Source organism: Dipteris shenzhenensis, chromosome 4 (genome assembly GCF_047967505.1).
Source record: "Dipteris shenzhenensis isolate YYH24624 ecotype China chromosome 4, Dip_SZ_1.0, whole genome shotgun sequence".
NCBI classification, from domain to species: domain Eukaryota; kingdom Viridiplantae; phylum Streptophyta; class Polypodiopsida; order Gleicheniales; family Dipteridaceae; genus Dipteris; species Dipteris shenzhenensis.
The window spans coordinates 58,369,733-58,397,517 of record NC_141599.1 but is presented as its reverse complement, the minus strand read 5'-3'; the positions used below and the strand labels follow the sequence as shown (position 1 = coordinate 58,397,517).

Sequence of the window (27,785 nt, the reverse complement as noted above, 5' to 3'; positions counted from 1 at the left end):
ACATCCACAGGCACATGACATAAACCCAACCTAATAGCCAAAGTGAACCAAAGAGTATGATTACTGAAATTACCATAAAGAAAGCCTTCCTGCCTCCTCAGGAGCCTTAGGACACGTGGGGAAACACGCCCATGAAATCAGATTTGAAAACCCCCAAATTTGGCTAGTTGAGGCTAAACTGGCTAGCTGGGGCCAAACTGGCAGAACCGCCAAAAAGGGATAGCCCTACCTCCAAAAATGGCTAACTCTGTCAACTGCCAAAAGGGGAGGGTGCTGATGCGTCTGTATTTCTTTCCTGCAGGGTTGGGGCGCTCTGACAAGCTTTATGAGAGGGAGGGCTTCTCTAAGCAAGTAGTTCAAGGAAGGAGCTCCAGTCCATTCCTCTGAGCACCTAAAGGTTAGGGTACCTTTGTGAAGGTGAAGGACATTCAGTCAGGTGATCTTTCCTCTCAGCAAGATTGTTGCCAAACCATAAGTCAAGCAGAGCTTTGGATCCCGGTAGGCGACCCAACCCGAGGAGCAAAGGAAAAAGCGAAAAATTTTAGGTGTGAACTTTGCCCTCGTGACAACAAAACCCACAGACTCCATGCTCAACCCCTTCAACCTAACATGATTTCTGTTATACCATACCTGCATTAACAACAAAACAAGACAAATAAAAAACCACACCAAAAAACAAACACTAAACGACAAGTAGAAGCCAGAATTCCTACCACGCTTCGAGGATTATCAGTGCATTGCATGAACATATGCATCAAACCATTCTTTCCGTTCAAACCATCAAGCATATGCTTCTCCAGTTGGTCGTAAGTCATCACAACATCACTCTTGTGTACAGGAACAGGTGGCCGAATATCTTCCTCCTTAAAATGCTTCAAATCAACTCTATAATTCTTGGCCAGCCTTTGGTTGAACTTGCACCACAAATCATACAATAAAACTAACAACCAAAACCAATACAACAATAAAACAAAACACAAAGAAACTACAAAACTTACTCCACGAAATGCCCAACAGAATCGACTCCACAAAAAAATCTCATAAAGCTCCTTTCCACCCTGAATTCAAAACCGGACAAAGCAATAATATGCAAATTGATGCCGCAACCCCCATGGACGATACACATTGTAGACGATGTCCTGTAAGAGACTAACTTCAACGCCGAATCAACTTTCTTCCCAGGCTTTGAAGAAACAAACCTCTGCATAGCCATCATAATACGATCATGCACACCACTAAACATTGGATTCTTGCAAATATTGAATGGAACCTCCGCAACAACAGTGCATGCCACCTGAATCTTTTGCTTCCTAGAAATAATCCTCCCGAAAGCTCGAAACATGGCCATTAAACTAGCAACAGGGAAAAGTAACTGTTTATCTTAAGAACCTGCATAAAAAACCCCTCGAGCATCTAACTAAACTCCCGAAGATCAAGATCTTCCAGCTTGACATTTAGATCTAACCTACACAACATCCTCCATGCATCGAACCTATTCTACACCCAATCCTTCTCCGCACTCCTCTTATGAACAAAACAAGAAAGTTGACGCAACTAAATAGGATCAAGATTCAGAAACGGAACCTCATGGCTCAAACCCGAAGAACTCAACACCCGAACTAACCTTTGAGGATGACAACCACTAGAAATTTCACAATCCACAACCTCACTAGAAATAGAAGTCCCAAAACTCATGCTACCACCATCGTCTAAAACACATCCTCTAGGATCAAAACTCGCAGCACAATCACCACCTTCGTCCGAACTAGCTACCTCATTACCATCACATGAAAGATCCAAACCAAAACTCGAACCATCACAACCCTCAACAGAAGCCATGACCCAGCTGCACACCTCACGACTCTCTTCGTTGAAAAAGCAAGCTCCCTTGCAAACTACCAAGAAAGCTTCCTTCACAATTCGCAGCGTCGAGCCTCCTCTCTCCTAACGAGCCAATCTCTCAAGTCCACTACCAACGAACTAAACCACTAAACCCCACAAAAGCCGATGTAAATGAACAATCATGCAATGGACATTTTCAAATCTCGAACAACCCACCTACATGTGCAGGTAACTACCAGAGCCACAAATCAAATACCACGTGTAGGGCCATGTATAGCACGCGTGTCTCGCCACCTCTAATCACGCCATGTGTTGCCATGTAATTCGAACCCGCATCCCAGCATCCCTTGGCTTACAGGCAAATCCCGACCGGCTTCCAATCGTTGAAAACCAAGTCAGCATTCCAAAAACCCACAAATTAAACATTTTAACCCGGAAACAAAATGAGCAGCCCATGGATTGAGGTAGAAATTCAACCTTGAACCTTTGCCAGCAGCTGCAAAGTATCCATTCTCTATGGAGCTTACTTAATGCAGCGGCGTAAAGGTCTTCGATTCAAATGGATCCCCGGGCAGAGGTTTCTCAGCGTTCTCATGTTCTTTCTGTACAGCTCTTCTTTGCAATCCTCCTCGTAGGCCTAGCGTCAAGCACTGCCTTAAGCTCCCAGCAGGCAAGCTCTGCATTGGAATAAAACCTGAATTTTTCTATAATTCATACAACCTAATTTTGCTTAAAACCGTAAATTGAGACATCGTCAAAGTGGCAGACATTAGCCTCAGGCGTTTCCAGGCTGTCTCAAGCGGCCAAGCTCTGAAGCTTTCCAGAATCTGTGGAAGAAAGAGTTCCTTGCATCGTCACTTCTCATTTCGTGCTTCATAATTTTCTACTAGTTCTTGGTATGCTTCACTGTAAACTGGGATCAACAATGTAGCGGTCTTACGTTTCATGAAATGTGGACACTTGATCATCCGTGGATTTGACACGAGATCCTTTCATAGAAAATCCTAAGCCCAGACTTAACGGCGTACAACAGTTACATGACAAGGCTCAGGACGTGAAGGAAAAACTTGTTATATCAAAGCTTCCTTTCTTATGTTTAGAGAGCCTTAAACAATTGAAAAGCAGCCACGGATAGGCCTTGGCGAGTGGGAAGTGCTATTTGAAACAGTTCTGTGGGTTGGACGTATACATGCAGAATGCTATTACAATACCCATCTCCATTTCCACATTTCATGTCATTATTGAGCCCCAACTTTCCTTCAGTAGAAACCTGGGTTACCTTAGTTCCTTTTTACAACTTTAATTGACGGTACCAAATGCTCTGTCTCAACTCAGAATTTCGTATCTACGTCTGGTCATCTTATTATTCTGGTCCTATGACCAGGGTCTCTGTTAATATAGGATGTACCTGTTGCGTCCTGGACCGAGTTCCACTTATGTAAATTGTAAAAACTTAGGTGTTAGCCCTTATATTGTCACGTGAAGCATCCACTTCATGGTTTCTGCACCTAAAATGAGTTTAATGCGGCATAGTCAAGGTTTGGGTAATGCAGGCAGATTGCGAACTTTGACGTGTTAGCCAATTGAAGAATGCCTAAAGAAACAAAAGTTTTGGTAGTGAAGTCTGTGACGATGAAGTACTTCAAATGCACGATCATATGTTTTTGGTGGTTTCTGAGTTTCATCTGCTTTCAGGAGAGAAACAAATTGAACCAACGATTCTGGATTGCTGAGGATATGTTTTGGAGGGATGAAGAACCATTTCGAATATTGGGTGGAGATATTCATTACTTCAGAATCCACCCAAAGGCAAGTTCAGAGCATGGCTTTCAAAAAACGAATCATTAAATAATCTTACAAAGCTCATAAGCTTGGGCGGGCATTTTTTGTGCCCTGTCATGGTTGTCAGTAGTTTTTATTTATGCAGCCTGCTTTTACTCGTTTCTACATATGCAGGCAATGTATATCTTACTTTAGAATGCCAAGCACACACACAGAAAAGTATGTTCTCTAGGATCTGGTATTGCTTCCTTTTTCTAGTTGTTTCAGTACAGATTTCTAGCTGGTAGTTTGATAATTTTGCAATCCTACTCTGGTATCCTACCTTAACATGAAAACTTGCATAGTATTATAATAACAGTAAGCCTTCCCTTGAGATCATAGTTTGGCAGCCTAACTTTTGTTGTAAAGTGAGCAATGCAAATGAGCTCATGAAACCTTGTTATTATCCAGCAATTACCTTGTAATGATATCAGCTACAGTTCCTGTCAGGTTTGAGGCTCTGATGGGGACGTTCAGGTAGCCTACATTTGTAACCCATTTGTTAAGCCTTTGTGAACTGGTGTTAAGATTTTTGACTGAAGTGAAAATCCTTTAAACTTCCATGCTTCTTCAGTAGCTCTCTGAAGCATATGAAACATGATCTACTCAAAGAAAGACCAATTCAAGGGCTTAAGGTTGAAAGACTTGTTGGCCATCTGCTAGAATACAAGGATACATTGTCGAAGTGCAAATTGCAATGTGGGAGGGTGAAGTACATCATTAAATTGTTTACATTACTGTGCTTGTTCTAACTCTCAAACTTGACTACTCTTATTGGAGGAGCATTGATGTTATTAGAAAAGACATCAGGTTGCCCATGCACCTTCTGCTTGTGAGAAGATCACCCAGAACTGCATGCTCTAATGCGTAACTGGATGTCACAAAGCTACATAAGCTTGAAGAAGACGTGTGCACAGGAGGATACTCAAAACTGGTGCATAGAAGGCAGCCCCAAAGTGGTGACTTATTTAAGCACAAAACAAGGTTTAAAGTCTGATGCGGACTTCCAATTCAGGTACCTCCTCAGTTGTTGGTGCTATAGCAGGGCCTGTGTCCTTATATGTAGCCTCCCAATGGGGTTTGAAAAAGGGCATTGACATCTTCAATACCCTCTCTCAAGCTGCTTGCAAGGTCACATGGCGGCATTGTTGTGTTGGAACATAGTAGTCACCTCCAAATGAGCCTCCAAACGAGGACATGGAGAAGAATGACCTGCAGTAGGTTAAGGGGTCAGAGAGAAGCCATGTGGTCAGATGAGAAGGCTGCAACGGGGCAGATCTGAGGGAGTAGAGCTGTCAGATGGGCAGCATGCAGGCTGCCATATGGGAACCAGATTCAGCATTGCAGCTGGCTGCAACAGGCCCTGCAGTGGGCAGCAAATAAGCACAGAAGCTGTATGGCTACAGGACAGAAGGTATAGGTAGGTACAGGGCCATTCAAAGACCTGAAGCTGGTCGGCAACAGCTGCAGACAGGTTGGCGGAGAGCATGCTGGCGGCAGGTAACAGGTGCAGGTTATCATACAACTGCAAGGTCGGCCGTGCAGTTTGCCATGGGTAGGGTAGGTACAGTTGGTTGCAGGTCGGGGGGCCAGTTTTTGGTTGGCTGGTCTGTAGAGTTCTTTTCCCCCCCCAGAAAGAAGGCAGATTCTATTAATGCCTGAAAAAACCATACAAATAGCTTCCAAAAGGAGCTGTCGATGCAAATACAAAGGAGAAACAGGTTGCCAAATATAAGAAAGCCACCTGTTTTCAGATCTCGTGGCGACCGCCTATATAGATTCCGAAACAGGAGCTAGCAACTAAGGTGGTGGTCTATACATCCAACGAATACCCTTCGCGGAGAGGGTGTAGAAGATTCCTGCCAGCCATGCCTGGCGGAAATGCTCCTGCCTTTCAGCGGTCGCTCTCGAGTCTATACATCCAACGAATACCCTTCGCGGAGAGGGTGTAGAAGATTCGTGCCAGCTATGCCTGGCGGAAACGTTCCTTTTAGTGGCCGCTCTCGAGTCTGGAGTACCGCGCTCCTAAATGGTGCGCAAAGTGAAGATGATATCCTGCTAGATGGCTTTTAGGGTAGCCGTCGGAGAAATTGACTGGCCTCTCATCACCTAACTGCATCGAGCTACTCAGATTTTCCAGGCAGTGATGCTGGAAACTGTTTCCCACACACCATCCTCCGGTAAAGGTTGTGGGTGTGAGCGGGAGGGCTGAGCTGCGTCATGAGACCTGCTGTCCATGTACCGTGTAAGCCGGGGGGAGAGGGTCAATTGCGAAGGTGTGTCCTCCCTCCGTGAGCCAGGCCGTCATCCCCCAAGTGAAATCCCTACTCATCCTCTGTGTGCTAGCCACAATCTTGAAGGACGCTAGCCATATCTGCTGTGCGATTGGGCAACCCCATAGGCAGTGAGGGATCGTTTCCAAAACTCCATCCACACAGCCAGTGCATCTGCCATCCAGCCGCATCTGCTCCAACCAGGGGGCCGATGGGCAAACCCCCGTGAGCCATCAGCCAGAAAAAGTAGGAGATCTTGCATGGTGCACGGGCTACATAGGTCTGTCTCTCAGCCTTAGGTCAAGTCAGAAATCAAGTCCATGTTCACTAGTACCCACTGGAGAACAGTAGGTTAGTATTTCCATCTTAGGGTTTAGCTCGGTCTAGGTCTCAGCCTAGGGTAGGAGCCTAGAAGGGGACCCAAGGGCTTGACCAAGAGAAGGGACAGGAGCAGCCAAGGTAGGAGCCCCAGAGGCCCCCCTTGAGACAGCTCCAAGCAAAGGAAAATGGGCTGGGGGGGGCACCTTTTATAGGCTGCCCTTTTCCCCTCCCTAAGCAGCTGGTAGGGCTGGCAATTAAGGCCTGACCAGCCAGCCAACCAGCTGACTAGCTGGTCGGCTGATTTGTGCTGGTTGGGGACAGCCAAGCAGGCCTTCCAGCCCCCTATAAAAAGGGGGCTTGCTGCCTTCATTCTCCATCCAGCCCCCCTCCAGCCTCCTACAACAGGCCCAGAGCAGCCTCTAGCCCCTCCAAAAATACCCTGCAGGACAGCCCTTTGGTGATTCCAGGAGGGTGTCTATGCAGCTCCATAGCCCGGGCTCGGAGTAGAGGTTTGGGGTTCTGTTTCAGCATCTCTCAGACTTCCGTTCTCCCTTCATCTCTCTCACTCACGCAGCTCCGCTACATGCACAAGCCTCTTCAATCCTTGCACAGTGGTCTATATCTATGGTGTGGGCAGTGCTGGCCTTGGTCGAGAGCGGGTTGTTTCTTAGGCATTCGTGGGTCAGCTCTCAGTGTGGAATGTTCATCCTCGGAGTTGCATCCCATGCTCTCTAAAGGAGTGTTCAATCTGGTGTCGTCTACATTCTCTCTAACCCTAAAAATCCCTTTCTTCCTCTTTGTGGTGCATATTTATACGCCTCGCAAAATGGTTTAAAGGTCTCATTGCCATAAACTGTTGCATGTTACACAGGCACACCCACATAATAGCCCTCACACCCTATAGTACGAACACGAGATGACCAGAATTCTAATACCCCCTCTCAGCTCCTACATGTCGAACCACGCAGGGATCTAGAATGTGGACAGGGCATCTACTGTGGTAGACACTTCGTGAAGAGGTCCATCGCTTCGCCAAACATGCCTTCTTACCAAGTGACCTCTGCCGCCACACCACCCTGCACGCAGCTCCATATGCAGCCCGGTACTCAGCCTCCGTTGATGACAAGGCCACAATTGGTCGCTTCTTGCTGCTTCTTACATTTTGCTCCCAAACCATGGGTAAAATTGTATCCTATTAAGAATCATGGTTATTTGAACACTCCCTAGAATTGTTAAGAGTGACAATGTGCGCATGGTTCTCATGTAAAGAGCCACATGGGTCTCATGGAAAGACTCACATGGAACACGGCTATTGTACTTTGTACGATTGGATGTAACAAGTATGTGAAGAAGGAAGGATGTACACAAGTGTGTGGTTCCTAACCCTCACTCTTGGCCTCTATTGAAAGGGGCCTACGAGAGTCTTATCTCTATGGATTGAAATAGAAGGATTTAACTTTGTCTAGACCAAAGTCTATCATGTGGCCTTATCTACTTCCTTTCTATTCAATGCTTGTTGACTTTTAGCTTCCATTGTTCTCTTCCTGGCTTGTTGTCTTGTCCCTTGATAGCCACGGAATCCTCCTCAAACTCCACTTGCTTGCCAGTCTTGCAAATCTCAAAGATGTTACCTGACCACCACCAAAGCTCTTGGAACTTGTCTCGTAAAGGAGTCATGTGCCTGGAAGTACATGACTCCTTCGCACACGCATCTTCACTTCCATGGAGACATGCTTCATGGGTGAGACATGGTTGTAGAGGGATGCCACGTGCTCCCAAATCTCAAAGATGTTGCCTCACCACCACCGAAGCTCGTGGAACTTCTCTTGTAAAGGAGTCATGTGCCTGGAAGTACATGACTACTTCACACACACATCTTCACTTCCAAGAAGACACGCTTCATGGTGAGTCATGGGTGTAGAGAGATGCCATGTGCTCCCAAATTCTTTTGGCCAGTGGCATGTGTCTGAGGGGGGGGGGGGTTTCCTAACACTTCCAGAAGTATTACCGGAGGCCTAGGGCCACTGGTGCGAGAAGCGAGTAAGACATGCCATAAGTGTCACTGATGGTACGTAGGCGAGTGCTTGTCGATGGTGTCAACTGTGTGCAAGATGGTGTCAACTATGTGCAAGCGGTACAAGTGCTGAAGTGATGTGAGCAAGAAGAAGACCAAAGTGGAACAACATCATGAAAGCCAACCCTCGACATGAACGGCAAAGAACTTCAACCACATGACATCGGTCCGTTGTACCAGGTGAAGGGAGAGGAGGGGAGGAGAACACAACGGAAAGAGATTTTAGAGTAGCGAGCAGAGATGGGGAGTAGCATAACTCATTAGAAAGCAAGATGACTGATACACCCCCAGAAGATACACACAAGGCGAGCTCTTGACTCTAGCCTCTCACTCCTTCACTCACGCCTCTCGCCCCTGCCAGAATGTCCCTCCCCCTTTCCCCTTTCCCCCTCTTCACCTTCTCCTCCTCTGCTCCACCCCCCGCTGCCCATCTCCTCTCCTTCTTCCTATTGGATGTCTTCTTGAACCCTTAGCCATCCTTAGCCATTCCACTGTTTGTGGGCCGCTCTGTCCTTGATGGCTTCCGCAACACTCCAGCCTATTTTGGGTCAGTGAATCCCGTGCTCCATGTGTTCTCCTGTCTATTCCATGTGCTCCTGACACTAGTTGGTTGCGAGGGTTGGTGCACCACCTATACCTCTTAATTGTTGGATTGCTTTCCATGTGCACCAACAGGTGTTTCCCGTGTACCATTGCGCCAGTACTTCCCTCTGATCGACTTTGACCATGGTGAGTCGAGGTTGAGGTTTGGCACTCTTCAGTCATGTATTGCTTCCGTCATACCCAAGTCATGTCCAGGTCAAGTCATGTCCAAGTCATGTCCATGTCAAGTCATGTCCAAGTCTTTCCAGAGTGACCAAGATATGTGAACACGCTGCGACTAGGTATGACCAAGGTCTAACAACTTGGCATGTTGCTGAGGTGACCATGACGTGACCCAGGTGTGACTCTTGGTGGGTCGCCATAAACTTGAGTACAACAGATCCCCCGCCACTATCATTCACCGTCCCGGTGAATGACTGAGGATCTGTGTGAGAGGAAGTTAAGTATAAATTACAAATAAGAAAGTGACCTTGTGGTTGACATCCCAAAACTGAAAAGAAAGGGCTCATGGCCTTACAACTGTAAAACTGAAAAAAAACTGGCTCATGGCCATACAACTCCAAAATTCCTTATTTACATGAGAACTGCAGAATCCAAATGTACAGAGCTCGCAAAAAGAAATGCCGAACTAAAAGATCCAGGAGCTACTGCTTGTTGGATGAAGGTCAGGGAGGGGGAGGGGGTGGGTGTGGTGGGTGTGCTGATGTGCCGGGGCTGGTCCTTGCCTGTTCCTCGACTGTGTCCATGAGGTTGCGGATGTCCTCATATTTGGATTTATAGTTGTGGTAGCCAGACCTGTAATGATCACATCGAGATTTGAGAGCAGCATTTTCAGCTTGCAGCCCCTGGAAGTCATCGTGCAACTTGGAATGTGAAACTTGGAGATGGTCCTCCTCCTCGAGAATCTGCTTCATCTGACTCCGCACCACCTCCACCTGTTGATCCACAGTATGCTTATCCTCTGCCAGTGAGGTGTATCTGTCCTGTAGGGCTGCAAGCTGGTGATGTCCACCCGTGCGCTCTCTAGTAGAGCTTCAATGGCGATCTAGACATACTTTGGATGGAGAAGGACTAGAGGTAGGGATATTGGGGCAGTCGATGTTGAAGCTTGATAAGTGGCCTCCTTATGTAGCCCTTCATAGTAGACCACCCTTCATAGTAGACCAATTCCACAACATTGGTGGGCTGGCGGTGGCACATGCATATTGACTTAGCACAGTGTGTGACTAAGTGTGAGGGTGGTGGCACATGTTTTCTTGACTTTCACCACTGGCCAAAGACCATTGACCATCGACCATTGATCATGCGCGTGAGGGCAAATTCATAGGTGATTGATCGCATGCATGCAACGGAGGGCATACCATCGTAGGCACCACTATTGGGGACATTGCCCTGGATCTCAGCCTGTTGGGCTGAATGATTGTCCTCCGAAACTTTCTTGCTGGCTGTCCACTCTGCCTCCTTCGCTGCAAGACACTGCTGAAACTCGTCCTGCTGAGTTTTCCACGCAGTCTCCCTTGCCTGTAGAGTTGCTCTCCACTCCGCTTCTTTCACCTGCAATGTTGTATCCCATTCTTTATGCATGCCGGCTACCTGCTTCTCATGTTCCAAGCGGAGGTGTTGCTTCTGTGACAGAAGCTTGCAAACCTGACCCGTAGTATTAAAGAGGGAGGCACTCATCTGAATGAAGTTGTCATCTATAATGAGCTGAGCCATATGAAGGGATCTTTTAGCCCATGCATACGTGTCCCGATAGGTCATTTGGTCAGCCATGTCAATGAGTTCGCCATATTCCTCGAAGGCTGCTTTCATCCCCTCTTGCTCTGGGTCCTCGAGAGCTGCCACTGGAGCCAGTGTGTCGATGTCTAGGTAATAGCTTGGAGTTTGGGATACTTTCTTGTTGGAAGCGATTGTCTCTTGCAAGGGAAGTGTGAAAATTTGGTCCAGGTCCTCCTCCTCCATGCAAACAGGAGACTGCTTCCGCTTTAATGCATACAGCAGCCGTTTGTGTTCCTGGCTCTGTTCCTCTATCTGGGCCTCATGGGTGAATAGATCTCCTGAGGAGGATGCGAAGTAGGTATCCAACATATCATTTTGAGGAAGTGGAGGACAATCAGCTTGAAAAGGTATCTTACCCCTAGCAAAAATAACCTCGCCAGGTCGAGTTTCCAGTAGGTCCTGTTTAGCAGCCTCCCTACTTGGTTCAGGGGTCAGTCGTCGAGACACCCGGGGTGGTGTCTTTGCGTCACCAGTGGCTCCCAAAGTAAGATTCAAGTTCAATAACCTGTGTCGCTCTGATGCCTCTCCATCAAGGGATCCCAAGGCAGAGGTCCCTGCTGCCATAACTTCTGTCGATGGATCCCCCTGAGTTGGGGGGCCAATGTGCGTATCTTTGCACCCTACTGACCCTGATGAGATGATCGGAGGGGGAATGGTCATGACTGCGGGGAAGGTAAGTGGTAATGTCATGCCATGGTGGGTGAGACCTGAGGAGGGCAGGGGAGTGACCGGAAGAACTCATCAGGGAAATCAAAATCTGCCTCGAAGGGGATGGATGGAGAGGCGACTCCTGCATGAGCAACATATGACAAAGCTCCAGAGGCTGGCCTAAGAGGGATGGCTCAGAAACCTGTGCAGCAGATGTGGGTGGAGCAAGAGTGGGTATGGAGACTGGAGAGGAAGAGAGGATAGAGACTGATGCGGCAGAGGCCGAGGATGCTGGGGCCGCACTAAGAGCCAGTGGAGCTGATCTCAAGTGGGGGATCATAGGGGCGGAAGGTGGGCGGTGAGGAGAAGATGAAGTATGTGAAGGTGGAGGAAAAAGTGCAGGCGTTGTAGACTGCCACTGGTGCAAGAGGTAGGTGAGGTGAGGTCCACAAGTACAGGTGTGTGTGCCTCTGCGTGTGCGATTTCGAACAGTGGCCCGGAATGTTGAATAGAGATGCAAAATCATACTGAGTGATGGTGAAGAGAGCATTGAGAGCACCTTTCGTGATGTAGTAATGCCCGGGTGCTGAATAGAAGCGAGTGAAGAAGTAGCGTGTGATCACTGCTTCTCTGCTTCCACCTTCCAAAACCTTTTTGCAATCATATCCCCTCCTGTTGGGTTTGCACTATGAAAGGAATGAAAGGAGATGTGGTGAATCGTCAGAAGGAGGCTGAATAGGGAGAGCAGGGAGCCCCATGTACTATGAGACCAAATTGGGTGTGAGAAGCTGCCTGGAGCCCATGAACTTAAAAGTGTCTGTGACAGAGTCATAAGATCTGATGAATCCTGTACACAGTTCCACATCCACAGGAGGGAAGATGACCTTGTCGAACTCAGTTAGACATAGGGTCTGGATCTCGGAAGACGTCAATACCGAGGATAGTTTGAGGTTTGGATCAAGAAGAGGTTTAAACATAACCCAAATGTGGGAGAGAGGAGGGGTGGTTATCGAAGGGCTCTGTATCTCTGTTGGCCCACCCGACCCTTTTGAATGTGGTCTCCGTGCAGAGGGGGTGTAATCTGAGCCCCCATGGTCGGAAGAAGAGGCACTGGAGCTTTGAGAGTGGAAAAGAACCCCCCGCTGCTGTCTTGATTGCGGTGGCTCTCCATCCGAGATGATAGTGATGTCCGGACCAAGATGGGGATGCATCACTGTGATGAAGTCGGCCCTGCTAATGAAGTCGGCCCTACCGATGAAGTTGGCCTTGCTGATGAAGTCGGCCTAGCTGATGTAGTCGGCCCTGCTGTAGAGGCTGTAGGCATGGGTGAGGTCATGTGCACTGCAGAGGCTGCCTGAGACGTCATGGCGGTATAGAAAGGGGTGAAGAGCTTATCTCTGGGCAACCGTGGCTTATACTTGGGCTTCTTCTCGAGATGACGAAGCAGGAAGGGGAGCTGATGACGAAGCAGGAAGGTGAGTGATGACAAGGCAAGAAAGGAAGCAGGAAGGGAAGGGGAGCTGATGACAAGGCAAGAAGGAAAGGAAAGGAAGGGGCGCTGATGACAAGGCAAGAAGGGAAGCAGGAAAGGAAGGGGAGCTGATGTCGAAGCAGGAGGTGAGCTGATGACGAGGCTAGAAAGGAAGCAGGAAAGGAAGGGGGAGCTGATGACGAAGTAGAAGGTGAGATGATGAGAGGAAGGGGAGCTGAAGCAGGAAGGTGAGCTGATGACGAGGAAGGTGAGCTGATGACGAGGAAGGGGAGCTGCTGTCGAGGTGTTGGCAAGGCCTGCTGAGAGATAACGAGAGAGTGGGGCAGGTGATAACAAGAGGGGGAGCTGATGGCGATGAGAAGGGGAGCTGATGGAGAAGCACGGAGTAGAGCAGAGAAGGGCAGATCAGAAGAAGGAGCTGAGTTCGAGAGGACAGCAAGGTGGCAATTTGCAGCAGGCTGTCCAAGAGGGAGAAGCGCTCCAAGGACCCTCCCAGGCTGCCCACGAGGAAGAGGCGATTTGCTGCAGCTGCCAGGGAAAGTGAGGCGCAACTGGAAGAAGGGCTGCCGGGAGAGATGCGATCAAAGAGAGGGTGCTGCTGGGAGTGATGCGATCCAAGAAGAGGGTCCGAGATGGGCTGCAAGGAGATTGCGCTGCAGAAATTTCGTTGATGGAGGGAGTTGCTGCAGGAAAATTCACTGATGGAGGGAGAGGAAGCTGCTATCGTTGATGGAAGGGGGCTGCAGGAGAATTCACTGATGGAGGGAGGGGGGGCTGTGATCGTTGATGGAAGGGGGCTGCAAGAGAATTCACTGATGGAGGGAGGGGGGGCTGCTATCGTTGATGGAAGGGGGCTGCAGGAGAATTCGCTGATGGAGGGGAGGGAGCTGCTATCGTTGATGGAAGGGGGCTGCAGGGGAATTCGCTGATGGAGGGGAGGGAGCTGCGAATGGTTTCGTTGGAGGGGGGGACAGCCACAAATACACAACCAAAGAGAGCCAAATTTAGGAAGGTAAGCCAAAAATAGCATGAGTGGGCTGTAAGATGCGATGGATGAGCTGATTTTAAGGATCCATGCTGAGTTTAGCCAAATGCTAAATATAGCACTGGTCGGAATTGGGAGGTGAGATGAAGGACCTACGCTGAATTTGGTGGCTAAATATAGCCCTGGTGGGAGGTGGTAGGTGAGAGAAAAAGCGGTGTGGGCAAGAGGAAATATTTGAATGAAAACGGTGGGAAAATCTGAATTTGAATTTTATTTTCTCCTGTATAGGCTAGTGGACGAGTGTGTCATAGGGGTGAATGAGGCTGAAGGAGGGATGAACCAAGGGTGAACCAAGGATGAACAAGGGGTGACATTGGTGTGCCCATGGGTGACTGAGGGGTGAACAAGGTGCGGCAAGGAGTGACCTAGGGTGAGCAGGGGAGGAACAAGGGGTGACATAGGGAGGAGCATGGGTGACAGAGAGTGAGCTTGGGGAGGTGACATAGGAATGAACAAGGGTGAACTAGGAGTGAACAGGGGTGACCTAGAGGTGAACATGGATGACCTAGAGGTGAACATGGGTGACAGAGAGGTGAACATGGGGAGATGAAATAGGAGTGAACAGGGGTGACCTAGGAGTGAACAGGGGTGACCTGGAGGTGAACGTGGGTGACAGAGAGGTGAACATGGGGAGGTGACATAGGAGTGAACAGGGATGACCTAGGAGTGAGAACAGGGGTGACCTGCAGGTGAACATAGGTGACAGAGAGGTGAACCTGGGGAGGTGCCATAGAAGTGAACAGGGGTGACCTAGGAGTGAACAGGGGTGACTTGGAGGTGAACATGGGTGACCTGGGAGGTGACATAGAAGTGAACAAGGGTGACCTAGGAGTGAACAAGGGTGACCTAGGAGTGAACAGGGGTGACCTAGGAGTGAACGTGGGTGACAGAGAGGTGAACATGGGGAGGTGACATAGAAGTGAACAGGGGTGACCTAGGAGTGAGCAGGGGTGACTTGGAGGTGAACATGGGTGACCTAGAGGTGAACATAGGTGACAGAGAGTTGAACCTGGGGAGGTGACATAGAAGTGAACAGGGGTGACCTAGGAGTGAACAGGGTGACTTGGAGGTGAACATGGGTGACCTGGAGGTGAACATGGGGAGGTGACATAGAAGTGAACAGGGGTGACCTAGGAGTGAACATGGGTGACAGAGAGGTGAACATGGGGAGGTGACATAGAAGTGAACAGGGGTGACCTAGGAGTGAACAGGGGTGACCTGGAGGTGAACATAGGTGACAGAGAGGTGAACATGGGGAGGTGACCTAGAAGTGAACAGGGGTGACCTAGGAGTGAACAGGGGTGACTTGGAGGTGAACATGGGTGACCTGGAGGTGAACATGGGGAGGTGACATAGAAGTGAACAGGGGTGACCTAGGAGTGAACAGGGGTGACCTAGGAGTGAACATAGGTGACAGAGAGGTGAACATGGGGAGGTGACCTAGAAGTGAACAGGGGTGACCTAGGAGTGAACAGGGGTGACTTGGAGGTGAACATGGGGAGGTGACATAGAAGTGAACAGGCGTGACCTAGGAGTGAACAGGGGTGACCTAGGAGTGAACAAGGGTGACAGAGAGGTGAACATGGGGAGGTGACCTAGAAGTGAACATGGGTGACCTAGGAGTGAACAGGGGTGACCTGGAGGTGAACATGGGTGAACAGAGCTTCAACCTGAGTGACAGGGGTGAAGAGGGATTAAGGAGAAGTGTGTGCTAGAGAAGGCAAGGGCTGTTTCCGTCTTGCCAGAGAAGGAGAAACTCAGTTTTTATTGGTCTCCCACCAAAGAGTGCAACTGGGCAGAGAGTAGAAGCTTGACAGGGTTAGGAAAGGGAATACATTGGTGTTGTTTTTTTTTGAATAAATAAAAATTCAACTAATAGGAATGGAAATCCTTATCCAAAGAGAGAGAGTCAATGTGGATGATACTTCTTTACCCATGAGCCATTTACAGGTGCTGGTAACTTCTTGCCCTCCAAGGTGGCCAAATAAACCCCTCCACTGGGAATAATCCTTGTGATAAAGAAGGGCCCTATCCAGCCACTGACAAATTTGGGTTTATGCTTCAGGAACTTACTGGAATATAACAAGACCAAGCTGCCAACTTGGAATTCCCTCTTCCTGAGATTTCTGTCATGCCATGCTTTCTGCCTTCTTTGCTAGACTTCCTGAGCAAGGATCGCTTCACGACGATGTTCATCCAAGGCTTCAAGATCCCATAATCTCTCAAGTGTGCATGCCTCCAAGTTATCATCCATCTCTGCCATGACCCTAGTGGTCTTCATGTGGAACTCATAGGGCATAACCGCCTCCAAGCCGTAAACTAGCTAGAATGGTGAATATCCAGTGCTAGCCTTGTATGCTGTTCTGTAAGCAAAAAGAGCGGCTGGTAGTAGAATATCCCAATTTGCCAAGGAATGAAGGCATAACCGAGCCACAATATGAGACATGGTCCGATTGGAGCTCTCGGCCAAACCATTGGCTCGAGGGTAGTATGAACTAGAGGTCTTGTGAACAATTTGCAGTTGGGTGATAAGGTCAGTAATGACATCATTGAGAAAGTGGGTACCTCTATCACTCATCAATTCCACAGGACATCCAAACCTACAAATGATTTGATCATACAAGAATGAGGCCACAACTTGAGCAGTGCAAGTCTTGGCTGCATTAGCCTCCACCCATTTAGTGCCATAATCAGTAGCAATCAGAGCATACTTGTTCCCTCTTCGAGTTGCAGGAGAGATGGGTCCGACAAAATCCAATCCCCATCTATAGAAGGGCGGTACAGGGCTGGATGGCTGAAGGGTAAGGTACTTCCGTCGGGTAGGCTTCGGCCCCCCTCTTTGACATGAGTCACAGCGGCGCACATAAGCATAGCAGTCTTGGAATAGCTTTGGCCACCACAACTGAGAGCACATTATCTTTCTAGCAGTGGCCTCTGGTGCCATATGACCTCCCCCCATTCTTGAGTGAGCCTCGAAGAATGGCTTGTGTTTCATGAGGGAGCAAAACCTCACTATTCTGGACTTGCGGGAAGGGAACTGAGGTGTGACGCCTTCATCTTCAGAACTAGATTGAAGATCTTTGGTGACACTTCTGACCACCTCTTGGTACCTTGAAGGCACAGATTGCTCACTTGGAGCTGAGGTAGTTTTAGAGCTATTGATAGGTCTTGATGGCTGTGGGGCCCTTTGGGTCCTTTCTAATCCAGTTATAGGAGAGGACAAGGGTGATGCAGTTCTGTGCCCACTGTCCACCTTGGAGGAAGGAGGTGGGGATGCTCCTCTAGTGATTGAGCTGGTATTAGTTGGTGATGAGGCCTCCGATATTGATGTTGAGTCATCCTTACTACTGTCACCCTTCATTTGTGACCTAGTCACAGCTCCCAACACTGCACCAATCAAATGGGGTTTGTCACCCTCCCCGGCCACTACTACATCAACCATGTTGACTTGGGATGTTGATTCCCTTTTGCCATTGGGACAATCTCTGGTGTAGTGGTCATTTGTGTTGCACTGTGTACAAGAGGGTCCCCCGAATGGTTGTGTACAATCATCTTGGTAATGGCCGTACTCGCCACATCTATAGCACATGATGGGCCTGCGAAAGTTGGTACCTATGCCTCCACGTCCACCTCGGAACCCACCCCGTCGACCGCGGATATAAGGGGGTCCATATCCACCCCCTGACATAGGTGGTTGATACTGTGCATAGTAGGGCGGAGGATAGAAGTATGGAGCCCCAAATTCACTAGGAGTAGGAGCTTGGAGCAAAGGAGGATTAGGAAGTAGTGGAGGTGGAATGATAGGATGGGTGGGTGGTTCAGGTGCCTTCACAGGGGCTGAAGCTAGGGGTACTGGCCCTGAAGTGGTCGGTGCAGCTTTGTTGATTGTAGCCACTAGTGGTTCTCCAATTGGATACTCCGGTAGAAGCTTCCTCAACCCCTTAAGATACCTACACTCGGAGGCATCATGTCCATGAATTTCACAAAATGTGCAAAAGGAGGTTGGGGTGGGTACCTTACGCTTCGATGGACATTCCGAGTAGCCATGGCCAGAACCCTTGCAGTTGGTGCACCAGAGACCACTTCTTATCTGAGCTTCAAAGGGTGACGGTCCATCCACTTTTGTTCTGTCTTTCAAACCTTCTTTGATTTCTTCTAATTCCTTCTTGAGTTGCTGTCGTGCCTGTGAGCCCTCTTCTCTCAGAAGTTGGGCGGGTGTTGAGGCGAAACTTAACTGGGACCTTTCCATCTTCACCGCTTCCCTCAGAAATTCTTGTAGTGAGGCATGCTCAAGAAGTTTGTCAACCAGCCTTATAGCAATGTTGGAGGGTAAAGCCTTCAAAAACCACTCCTTCATGACGGCGTCATTGGGTGGCACCGACATCTTTGCCGCCAAGACCCTCATCCTTGTGTACATCTCAGAGATGCTCTCTCCAGGCTTCATGGTGTCAGTGGATAACTCTTGGACAATCATGTGTTCGAATTTTTCCAACTTGAAAGTGCGTAAGAATTCCTCCCTTAGGTCTGTCCACGTCTGGAAGTGGTCCGGAGGAAATTGACTTTACCATACATCCGCGGCATCCTCCAATGACGAGGGAAAGATGTGAAGGAACGCATGCTCATTCTCCACACCTTTAGCTCTACATGCTGTGAGGAACTTCCTCACATGAGCTTCCGCATCCTCATGAAGGTGGCCTTTGAACTTTTAAGTCTTCACATGGACCTTGTTGAGTAGCTCGAGAAGTCTAGCTCTGTCTGGAGGACTGAGAATGGCCATCCCCACCTGAGAGGTTGGAGAGGCGGCCATCCCCACCCGAGAGGTTGGAGAGGATGCAAGAGTTGGAGGGAGTCCCGATGGGGCTATAATGAGTGTTGGTGCTCCCAAGGAGGAGACCACCCCGACAACTCCTGTGGAGGACCACAATGGAGAAGTCACTACTGATGTAGTCATAGAGGAAGTGTACCCAGATGGTAGGGCGTAAGTGGGGGGTCTCGGTGTTGCAGAGGGAAAGGGTGAGAACATGGAAGATGTGGGGGTGAAAGAGGATGGGAGAGCATTTGGGAAAGAGAGGGACGGAGTTGAAGTCATGGATGAGTAGGCAGAAGGGAAGGAAGGAGGTGGTGGAAAAGGCAACACCAGTGTGGATGGAAAGGGAGATGAAACCATCATGGCAGGTAAAGGCATGGCCGGAGCAAAAGTACCCCCCAATGGAATAGATGTAGAAGAAGGATTAGCTAGGAGCCTGGAGCTATGCTAATAGATGAGGTAGCAGCTTGTCCACAAGAGGTTGAGGCGGGAGCATATGGAGTCACCACTCCGGTAGAAGAGGTGGTTGATGAAGACATCGTTGCAGGAGGAGGAGAGGGGTTGCCTTGACCTTGATGAGTCCGTGAGGAGCCCTCGTCCTTAGTACCCTCTTCTTTCACCTGTTCTCCGCTTTGCACTTCTTCACCGGAGTCCGGATCTGACCACCAGGGTTCCTGTTGATCCAAGTCAATGAGAGTGTCGATGAAGTTACTTGCTCTGGCTACTGCTCCAATGGGCTCACTTTGTGCTCGAGTTGAGGACTTCGCAAACTTGCGTCGCACGTAATGCTTCTTGTACCTAGTTTGGTCTGCCGGAAGTCTTTTCTCCACTCTCCTCAAGTACCTCCTAGTTCTCTCACTAGCTCCTTCAAATGTTTCAGAACTACTCGGCATAAGACCTCTCTCTAGGACCCTAGATCACCACTTCACTCGTGCTACTCAACACCAGGAGTGTCCCACCGTGATCGCCATAAACTGTCTGGGGGGGGGGGGGGGGTTTCTAACACTTCCGGAAGTATTACCGGAGGCCTAGGGCCACTGGTGCGAGAAGTGAGTAAGACGTGCCATAAGTGTCACTGATGGTACGTAGGCGAGTGCTTGTTGATGGTGTCTACTATGTGCAAGCGGTAGATGGTGTCAACTATGTGCAAGCGGTACAAGTGCTGAAGTGATGTGAGCAAGAAGAAGACCAAAGCGGAACAACATCATGAAAGCCAACCCTCGACATGAACGGCAAAGAACTTCAACCACATGACACAGGTCCGTTGTACCAGGTGAAGGGAGAGGAGGGGAGGAGAACACAACGGAAAGAGATTTTAGAGTAGCGAGCAGAGATGGGGAGTAGCATAACTCATTAGAAAGCAAGATGACTGATACACCCCAGAAGATACACACGAGGTGAGCTCTTGACTCTAGCCTCTCACTTCTTCACTCACGCCTCTCGCCCCTGCCAGAATGTCCCCCCCCCTTTCCTCCTCTGCTCCACCCCCCGCTGCCCATCTCCTCTCCTTCTTCCTATTGGATGTCTTCTTGCACCCTTAGCCATCCTTAGCCATTCCACTGTTTGTGGGCCGCTCTGTCCTTGATGGCTTCCGCATTACTCTAGCCTATTTTGGGTCAGTGAATCCCGTGCTCCATGGGTTCTCCTGTCTATTCCATGCGCTCCTGACACTAGTTGGTTGCGAGGGTTGGTGCACCACCTATACCTCTTAACTGTTGGACTGCTTCCCATGTGCACCAACAGGTGTTTCCCGTGTACCATTGCGCAAGTACTTCCCTCTGATCGACTTTGACCATGGTGAGTCGAGGTTGAGGTTTGGCACTCTTCAGTCATGTATTGCTTCCGTCATACCCAAGTCATGTCCAGGTCAAGTCATGTCCAAGTCATGTCCATGTCAAGTCATGTCCAAGTCTTTCCAGAGTGACCAAGATATGTGAACACGCTGCGACTAGGTATGACCAAGGTCTAACAACTTGGCATGTTGCTGAGGTGACCATGACGTGACCCAGGTGTGACTCTTGGTGGGTCACCATAAACTTGAGTACAACAGCATGTATGTCACGTGATTGATCACTAAGGTGTACAGTTGAGGAACATGAAGGAATGAACTTGGGCATTGACGTGATCCCACAAGTAGGCCAAGGATTCCTGCCGGACTAGTAAGCTAAGATCCTCCTCCGAATTTGGCCGTACAACTCCAACCAAAATGAAATCAGCCAAGTCATAGGATTGCAACACTAACTCCATCATCATAACTCCATCATCACCTTCCATAGACAATACTTGTAACCATCCAACTGACAGTCCACCGGGAAAATAGGAAGGATAGGGATCTTCACTAGCTTCTCAGCCATCTCCAACAAATCCACCATCTCAACTAGAAGACTCCAAACAAAGGCAGAAGTGCAACTCTGAAAGGAACGAACAGTTTGCAAAATAAGCCCTATTAGGAGGGGAGGGGCACCTTGGTTGGCTGACCTGGACAGCCCGACCGGCCGGGACTATCTGTGGTTGGCTGGTCAGACTGACCCGAACCCCTGGTTGACTGACCAGACCTAGATTGGCCGGGTAGTTGGCTGGCCCCAACCAGTACTATCAAAGCTGGCCACGTGCGGCATTTAGCAGCTTATATTTAGCACCTAACCAGGCCCTGTTTTCGAGCCCTTAACCCAGCCTACATACACTGGCAACATGCTTTAGCTAAGCCCCCAACCTTTCATCTGAATTTCACGGAGAGAGCACTACAACTAGCTGGGCAGGCACACCCGCATAACAGCCCTCACCCCCTATAGTACAGACAGGAGATGACCAGAATTCTAACATCCTTTCCCAGACTTCAAATAGCTGTGAGTAAATTTTGGGGTCATCTAAGGAGAAGATCAACGACACCCAGGAATTTTACCAAACCCAGTTCAACAAGCATTCCACAAGGAAGATCTATAGGTCTATTGCAGCATTATCAAGAAAAGATTGAAGCATATTGGGAATAATTGCCCAGGGCTGTCTCATCCAAGTTTTGGACCATTTCCCATCATTCCAGTCATCAATGATGTAGCGATAAGATTCCATTACCCAGGAAGTGGATGATGTAACCAATGTTATATGTGTCATCCCTTAAGCCGTATGTGAGACCAGGATTGACAGCGATTGCAGGGCTAGAAAAGGGCCTTTAATAGGCTCAGAGTAGGTCTGCATCTAGTCTTAAGCTTATAGACCATGTCAAATATGTAGACAGGTGTGAATGAGGCTGCGAGATGGCAGTATTATGCCACAAGATTTCAATATGGCAATCTAAATTTTTGCAGATCCAAGAAGACATTGTTAAAATCATTCAGTGTGAATGATTCAACACCATGCTCCTTTTGGCAGGGCTAATCTATTTCAAGAGCATCCTCCGAGCATATCATTGACGAGGAAGATTGCATCTGTCCTTGTCAGCTTCACAAACTATAAGAAGAAGCACCACTGAATTCAAAGACTTCTTTGCAATAGACAACTTGAAGAATTTTAAACACCATTGTATAAGCTTCATTGCATATAGATACAACTTCACAGATTCCGCTGCATACAGATACAGCTTTACAAAGCTCCAAGCATTTACCTCAGGTCAACATGTTAGAATAACAAATGGACGTTGCTTCTGTACTCCCACAGTGGAAGACTATGCCTAGGAATCACACAAAGCATAAACAAATCACATTCATTGTCTTGTGCACACAAGTAACGGAGACATTCAAAATCGGAAGAGGATACACTCAGGTGTACAGCCAAAAGGACAATGTATTGATACAGAAACCAAGTACAAAAACTGTTATATAGTCTACCAACGTTGACCTACAGCGCAATGTCACTGAGGTATGGCACCACAAACAGATCTGTATGCTGTACCCTTTCTGTAGCTCTAAGGTTGAGTCCACCTATCCACCCTCCTTTGCATGTCGATGGACTCTTCTGTGCATATAGATCTGCCCTGCTGAGCGCTCTTGGAGGTGCATGAATGCTGCAGGCTGAACTGCCTGACAAGGCCCCAAATGGGGCCTTTTATAGGGCTTGGAAGCCCCCTGACCTGTCTGACCAGAACTCTACAGACCAACAGCCGACCAGAGACTGTCGCTACTTCCAACCTGCAGCCAACTTACCGACTCTGCCACATGGCAGGAATTATATAGCCCAATGTACAGTTGTATAACTCACCTATACCTGACTGTACCTGCCACCTGTCTGCAGCTGCTGCCAACCAGCTCTAGGCCTTTGAATGGTCCTGTACCTACCGGTGCCTTTTGTCCTGCAACCACACAGCTGTTGTAGTGCCCACTGCAGGGCTTGTTGCAACCAGCTGCACTCCTGCATCTGCTGCCCACATGATAGCCCTCTTCTCTCTCAGTTCTGTGTTAGAAGAGGGCATTTCCCCAAATGTGTGCCCCCATATGAGGAAGACTAAGGTGCAGTAGACCATGGTTTATGCAGGGTAGTTGCAAGGTGGAGAGGCTGCTGTAGGCAGCACAACAATACAACCTCTTTATAGGCCTGGTACCCCACAGTCTGGTCGAATTAAACCCTGACTTAGGGTTGGTCAGTCAACCACCTGGTTGGCTGGTCGGGTCGGCAGGCTGACTCGTCAGCCCCACAGATTTGTGGGTTGGCTTGCAGCAGGTGGAGAGGACAGGAGAATGTAATACGGAGAAGTCTAACTCAGTCTCTCTCCTATTAACTGCTGAATGAAATATGATTGAGCTAAAAGAAAAGCACACACAGGCATATGTTGTTGCCATGGATATGCGTGTGAATCTGAGGCTGGGTTGGGTCGCAATAGCCCCCACCTCCAAAGAAAGTATTTCTGTGACATATCTAGCCAAAAGGCTGAATACAAGAGAGCCAAAAGGCTGAAAAAATATTGTCGCTAAAAGGCCGTTGAGGAAGGATTCCTCCTTCCTATAAATGGAAGATTAAAATGGTGTTGATCTACTCAATGTGGCCGGGCATGCTGCACGGAAGGCCCCTGCTGCTGAGGGAGTTCTGGACCAAATTAGGATGGAGACTAAATGCCTGAATGATTAGGGAAAACCTCCTTTAATAGTACTGGCCGCGGTCGGCTGATCAACTCTGACTGTTGACCAGGTTGGTCAAAAGTCCGTCTAAAAGTGAACTCTGCATTTCATGACCTGCTTTGTCTTCTGCTGACTTTTGTTCCAACTGAACCTGTCCATGCATGTGCTGTCTCTACTATGGGGCTGCTAACAAGGCAGATATGCCATGGGCTGCAGATGCCCATGACATTCTCTTCTGCTGAAATTAGAACTAGAGTAGATGAAAAAACTTCTTATATGCTGAAAATGGTGAGGATAATCCGCAAAGAAATCCTCTTCAACCCAAGGTGCCTCATGGGAGCTTCTATGCTTGAACTTGAGGGCATACAAGCGTTAGATGGTCGCTTGTAGCCATCGTGAATGAATGAAGCAACACCTTTTTTGGCAAAGAAAGGAACCTTCTATTAATGCTTGAAAAACTTCATACAAAACGGCAACCCCGAAGGTGCTGAGAATGGGAAAAACCGATAAAGGCTGAAAGAAGAAACCAGCCTATTCTAGAGAAACCCAGCTCACTGCCTAGGGAATCTCTGGTACAGGGGCTAACAGCTAGGTGGGGGGACTATACAACCAGTGAATCCCTTGCGGAGTGAATATGTAGAAAACACCTGCAGACTGAGCCTTGTAGAAACGGGCGGGCCTCGTGACTAGTCACCCTAGAGCCCAGGGTCCCACGCTCCCAGGTGGAGTGCAGGGTGTAAATGATATTATGTGAGATGGCAACCAAGGTAGCCGAGGGTGGAACCGGCGGATGCTCACCCATCACCAGACTACAACGAGCAACCGAAATGTTCCATGCTGTAATACTGGCTACTACCTCCCACACGTCATCCTCCGGAGGGGAATGAGGATCTGGGTTGTCAGGAGGGACCGCCTCATGGAGCTCTATCCTCTAAATGCTCTGACCGTGTATCTGGTAAGCTGGAGAGACCTCATCAATTGGGATCGCGTGACCTCCCTTAGTGAACCAGGCCACCATCCCCTAGGTGTATTCCCTTTGAAGGCTCTGCATGCCGGTCATAATTCTGAGGGCTCCCGTCCGGATCCTCACTACGCTACGACAGCTCCAAAGGCAGTGAGGGATCGTTTTCAGAACTCTAGCAGAGTAGTAGTGACATCACCCCTCCACCCACTTTTGCTCCAACCATGGGCCTATGGGCAAGCCTCTGTGAGCGGCCAGTCAAAAGTAGGAGATCTTCCTTGGCCGCAAAGTTGACCATAGGCGCGTCCAAAACCTAGAACAGACCTCTTGGATCACACCGGACCTCCCTTAGGGGCCTACCTTCCCAAAGCTAGAGGCGCCATCTTGGGACATCTTGCTCTGGGATGCTGGGGGGATCAATGTGCCATTCCTTTCCCAATCTGCCCACCACTCTAATCATATGCCAAATGAATCCCATCCAGACTCCCATCCATCTCTAGGTCTCTCTCAGTGAGTGCTTGAAGTAGGCCTCTGGACCCTACACAGAAGAAATCAGACCCTCTAGACCCTACTCTAGGTCTCTCTAAGTGAGTGCCCGAAGTAGGCCTCCAGACCCTTCAGACCCTACATAGAAGAAATTAGGCTGCTTGCTGCCTCGCTGGATCATGATCCTCAAGGGGATCCCAGTCCGAGAAAACTGACTCAACCGTTTGCTGTCCATCCACATGCGGAGTCCCTCCCACCAAGACTCAGGGATGGCTAGGTCAATCTCCCTCATCCGATGCCTGCCCTTCGCATATGCACTATGGCTCCAAGCCTCGCCTCTGCCTGCATGGGTAATATGCTCCATCTGCCAAAGGAGCAAGCTGGGCCACTCGCCTCACCCCGCCCCCTCCGCCTCTCCATTCCTCCCCACCCCCCGTCTGCCACCTCGTGCGCCACCTCCGTTCCCGCCACACCCAGGCTCCACCCTCCCGCTTCTACCCCCCCGTTTTTGGGTGACAGCCTCTTCCTCATCGATCGGAAGCCTCGCAATTTGTCTTGGCGGTATGGCGGCTCCTTGCCCGGAACCGGAGGCCCAGACGGTCCCTCCCTCTCAAGATGCCTACCGCGTCATCCTGACTGAGCAGCAGTCATCTCGGGTTCAGGAGGTGGCCAATGGCTTTGCTCTTACATCAGTCTACGGCAAAGTCATTGGACATTCCCCCTCCAGATCAGCCATCAGGGACTGGCTCCAGTCCACTCTCATGTTAGAGAACGGCCATATTGTGGAGGTGGCCCTTATGGGATGGGGCATCTTCTGGCTCAAACTCTCCAGTGCGAAAGCTGCGAGCAACCTGATTGCTGGCTCCCCCACGTCAGTGGATGGGAAGATTATCATGATAGTCCCGTGGTACCGTGGATTCAGCGCAGCAGATTTTGATACCCGATTTCGTATACCTCGCCATCCAGTGACGCTGGTTTTTCCTGGTCTTGCTGCTGAGCTGCGGCCGATTGTTAGGGACCTTGGTTCCCACTTCGGCTGGGTTATGCACGATACCTTCGCCGATGCAGTGATTACGGCAGGAGCCCCCCGAGTCCGTGTGGCTGTGGCGGATCCTGCGACTCTCCCGGCAGTGATCGAGATCGTGACAGGTGCCGGCAGCATCACCCAGAGCATGGTAGTCACCGGACAGCCAGGACAGTGTCTGAGGTGTCACGGCTTTGGACACCTGGCGGCTGCCTGCCCACGTTTCGCCAGCTCTTCTCGGCCCTCCCCGCCTTCCCCCGCTCCGCCCCCTCCTCCCCCTTCCGGACAGCCACGCCAGGAGGAGCAGAGGCAGCCGGAGCCCGGACCAGAGCTAGCTGGCGGCTGGACTGAGGTTAGAAGAAAAAAGGGAAAGAACAAGAAGATTTCTGATAAAGGCAAGGAGGCAGAGGTTACCCCGCCTGTAGCTGCACCCCAGAGACCCGATAGGCAGCCGCCCCAGGGACTTGGGAGAGCATCTTCCTCGACGGTAGCCCGCCCTCCACAGCCTCAGGTCCCCCTCTCTCCCTCTCCCCAGCCTCCCCCCCTCCAGCCCCAGCCCGTCCCCCAACGGCACCCCTTGCCTCCCGACCCGCAGCTTCAGCCCCCGCGTTCTCCTCAGTCTTCTTCCCCTCCTTTTCAGCCCCAGTTCCAGTTGCAGCCCCATCCCTCCCCCCCCCGCCTCTTTCAGTTCTCCCGCCGAGCTAGCTGCTCCGTCGGTTCTCCAGCCGAGGGCAGTTCCCGCCCCCCCTCCTCCTTCTCCTCTGCCAGCCGCCCCTGAGGAGTCTGAGCTGCCTATTCCCCAGCCTCCTCCCCCTCCCCCTCCCCCTCCGCTGATAGGACACCCGGAGTCTCCACCACCACCGGTGCAGGCTTCTCCGTCCGCTAGCCCCTCAGTGGCAGACTCTGATGGGCCTCAGCCTCAGGAGAGAGAGCTCCCCCGTGACTTTTACAGATCTGGCCCCTGGGACTACTTGGATGTGGCCGACCTCGGGACCTTCCCTGCTTGCCTCGACATCAGTATTTTCCTGCTCCGCAAAGGGGCGGATGGGAAGATAGCCGCCTTGGCCCCTAGGGATGGCCCTAGCTTTGCTTTCACGTTCCTCAGTGACGGCACCGAGACCTGGATAGACGACTCGGTTTGGGAGGCTCTCAGGGAGCAGACGCATGCTCAGATTTGTTTCTGGATAGGCCCGTCCGGTGGGCAGCTTCTCGAGACTCAGTGGTCTGAGGGTGACGTGCGCCTGCGGTGGCGTTGCGCCGCCAAACGATTCAGACTGATTGTGATCCTCAGGCCTCCCCCGTCTTGGCCCCTCCCCCACGATGTCACAGAAACTCCGTGCCTTCTACGGGATGTCCACCTCAGAGATCTCGAGCTGGCTCGAGAAAGCCTTCGTTCATGGTACCAAAGGCCTATCGCCTTTGCTGAAGGTGTTGAAGGACGGGCAGGACGACCCCGCCTCCCCCTCCAAACCTTCCCATAAGCGCCAGCGCCTCTCCTCCGAAATGTCAGCTTCTTCTTCGACCTTGACCGCGAGCAGACACAGTTGCTCGCTGCCTCCCA

The 27,785-nt window shown here is 49.9% G+C and overlaps 1 protein-coding gene across 3 annotated transcripts in view; it reads left to right on the top strand.

The window, feature by feature from the left end:
* The first annotated feature begins 2,264 nt into the window (after nt 1-2,264).
* BGAL17 (beta-galactosidase 17) overlaps nt 2,265-27,785 on the top strand; it is a 202,222-nt gene continuing 176,701 nt past the window's right edge. The window contains exons 1-2 of one of the 3 annotated variants that reach the window (XM_087374194.1): nt 2,265-2,512; nt 3,538-3,651. In XM_087374194.1, coding sequence (XP_087230320.1) covers nt 2,402-2,512; nt 3,538-3,651 — 225 coding nt within the window. In that variant the 5' untranslated portion in view covers nt 2,265-2,401. The remainder of the gene's footprint in view (nt 2,513-3,537; nt 3,652-27,785) is intronic. The other 2 variants (XM_087374192.1, XM_087374193.1) reach the window with 2 other exon arrangements.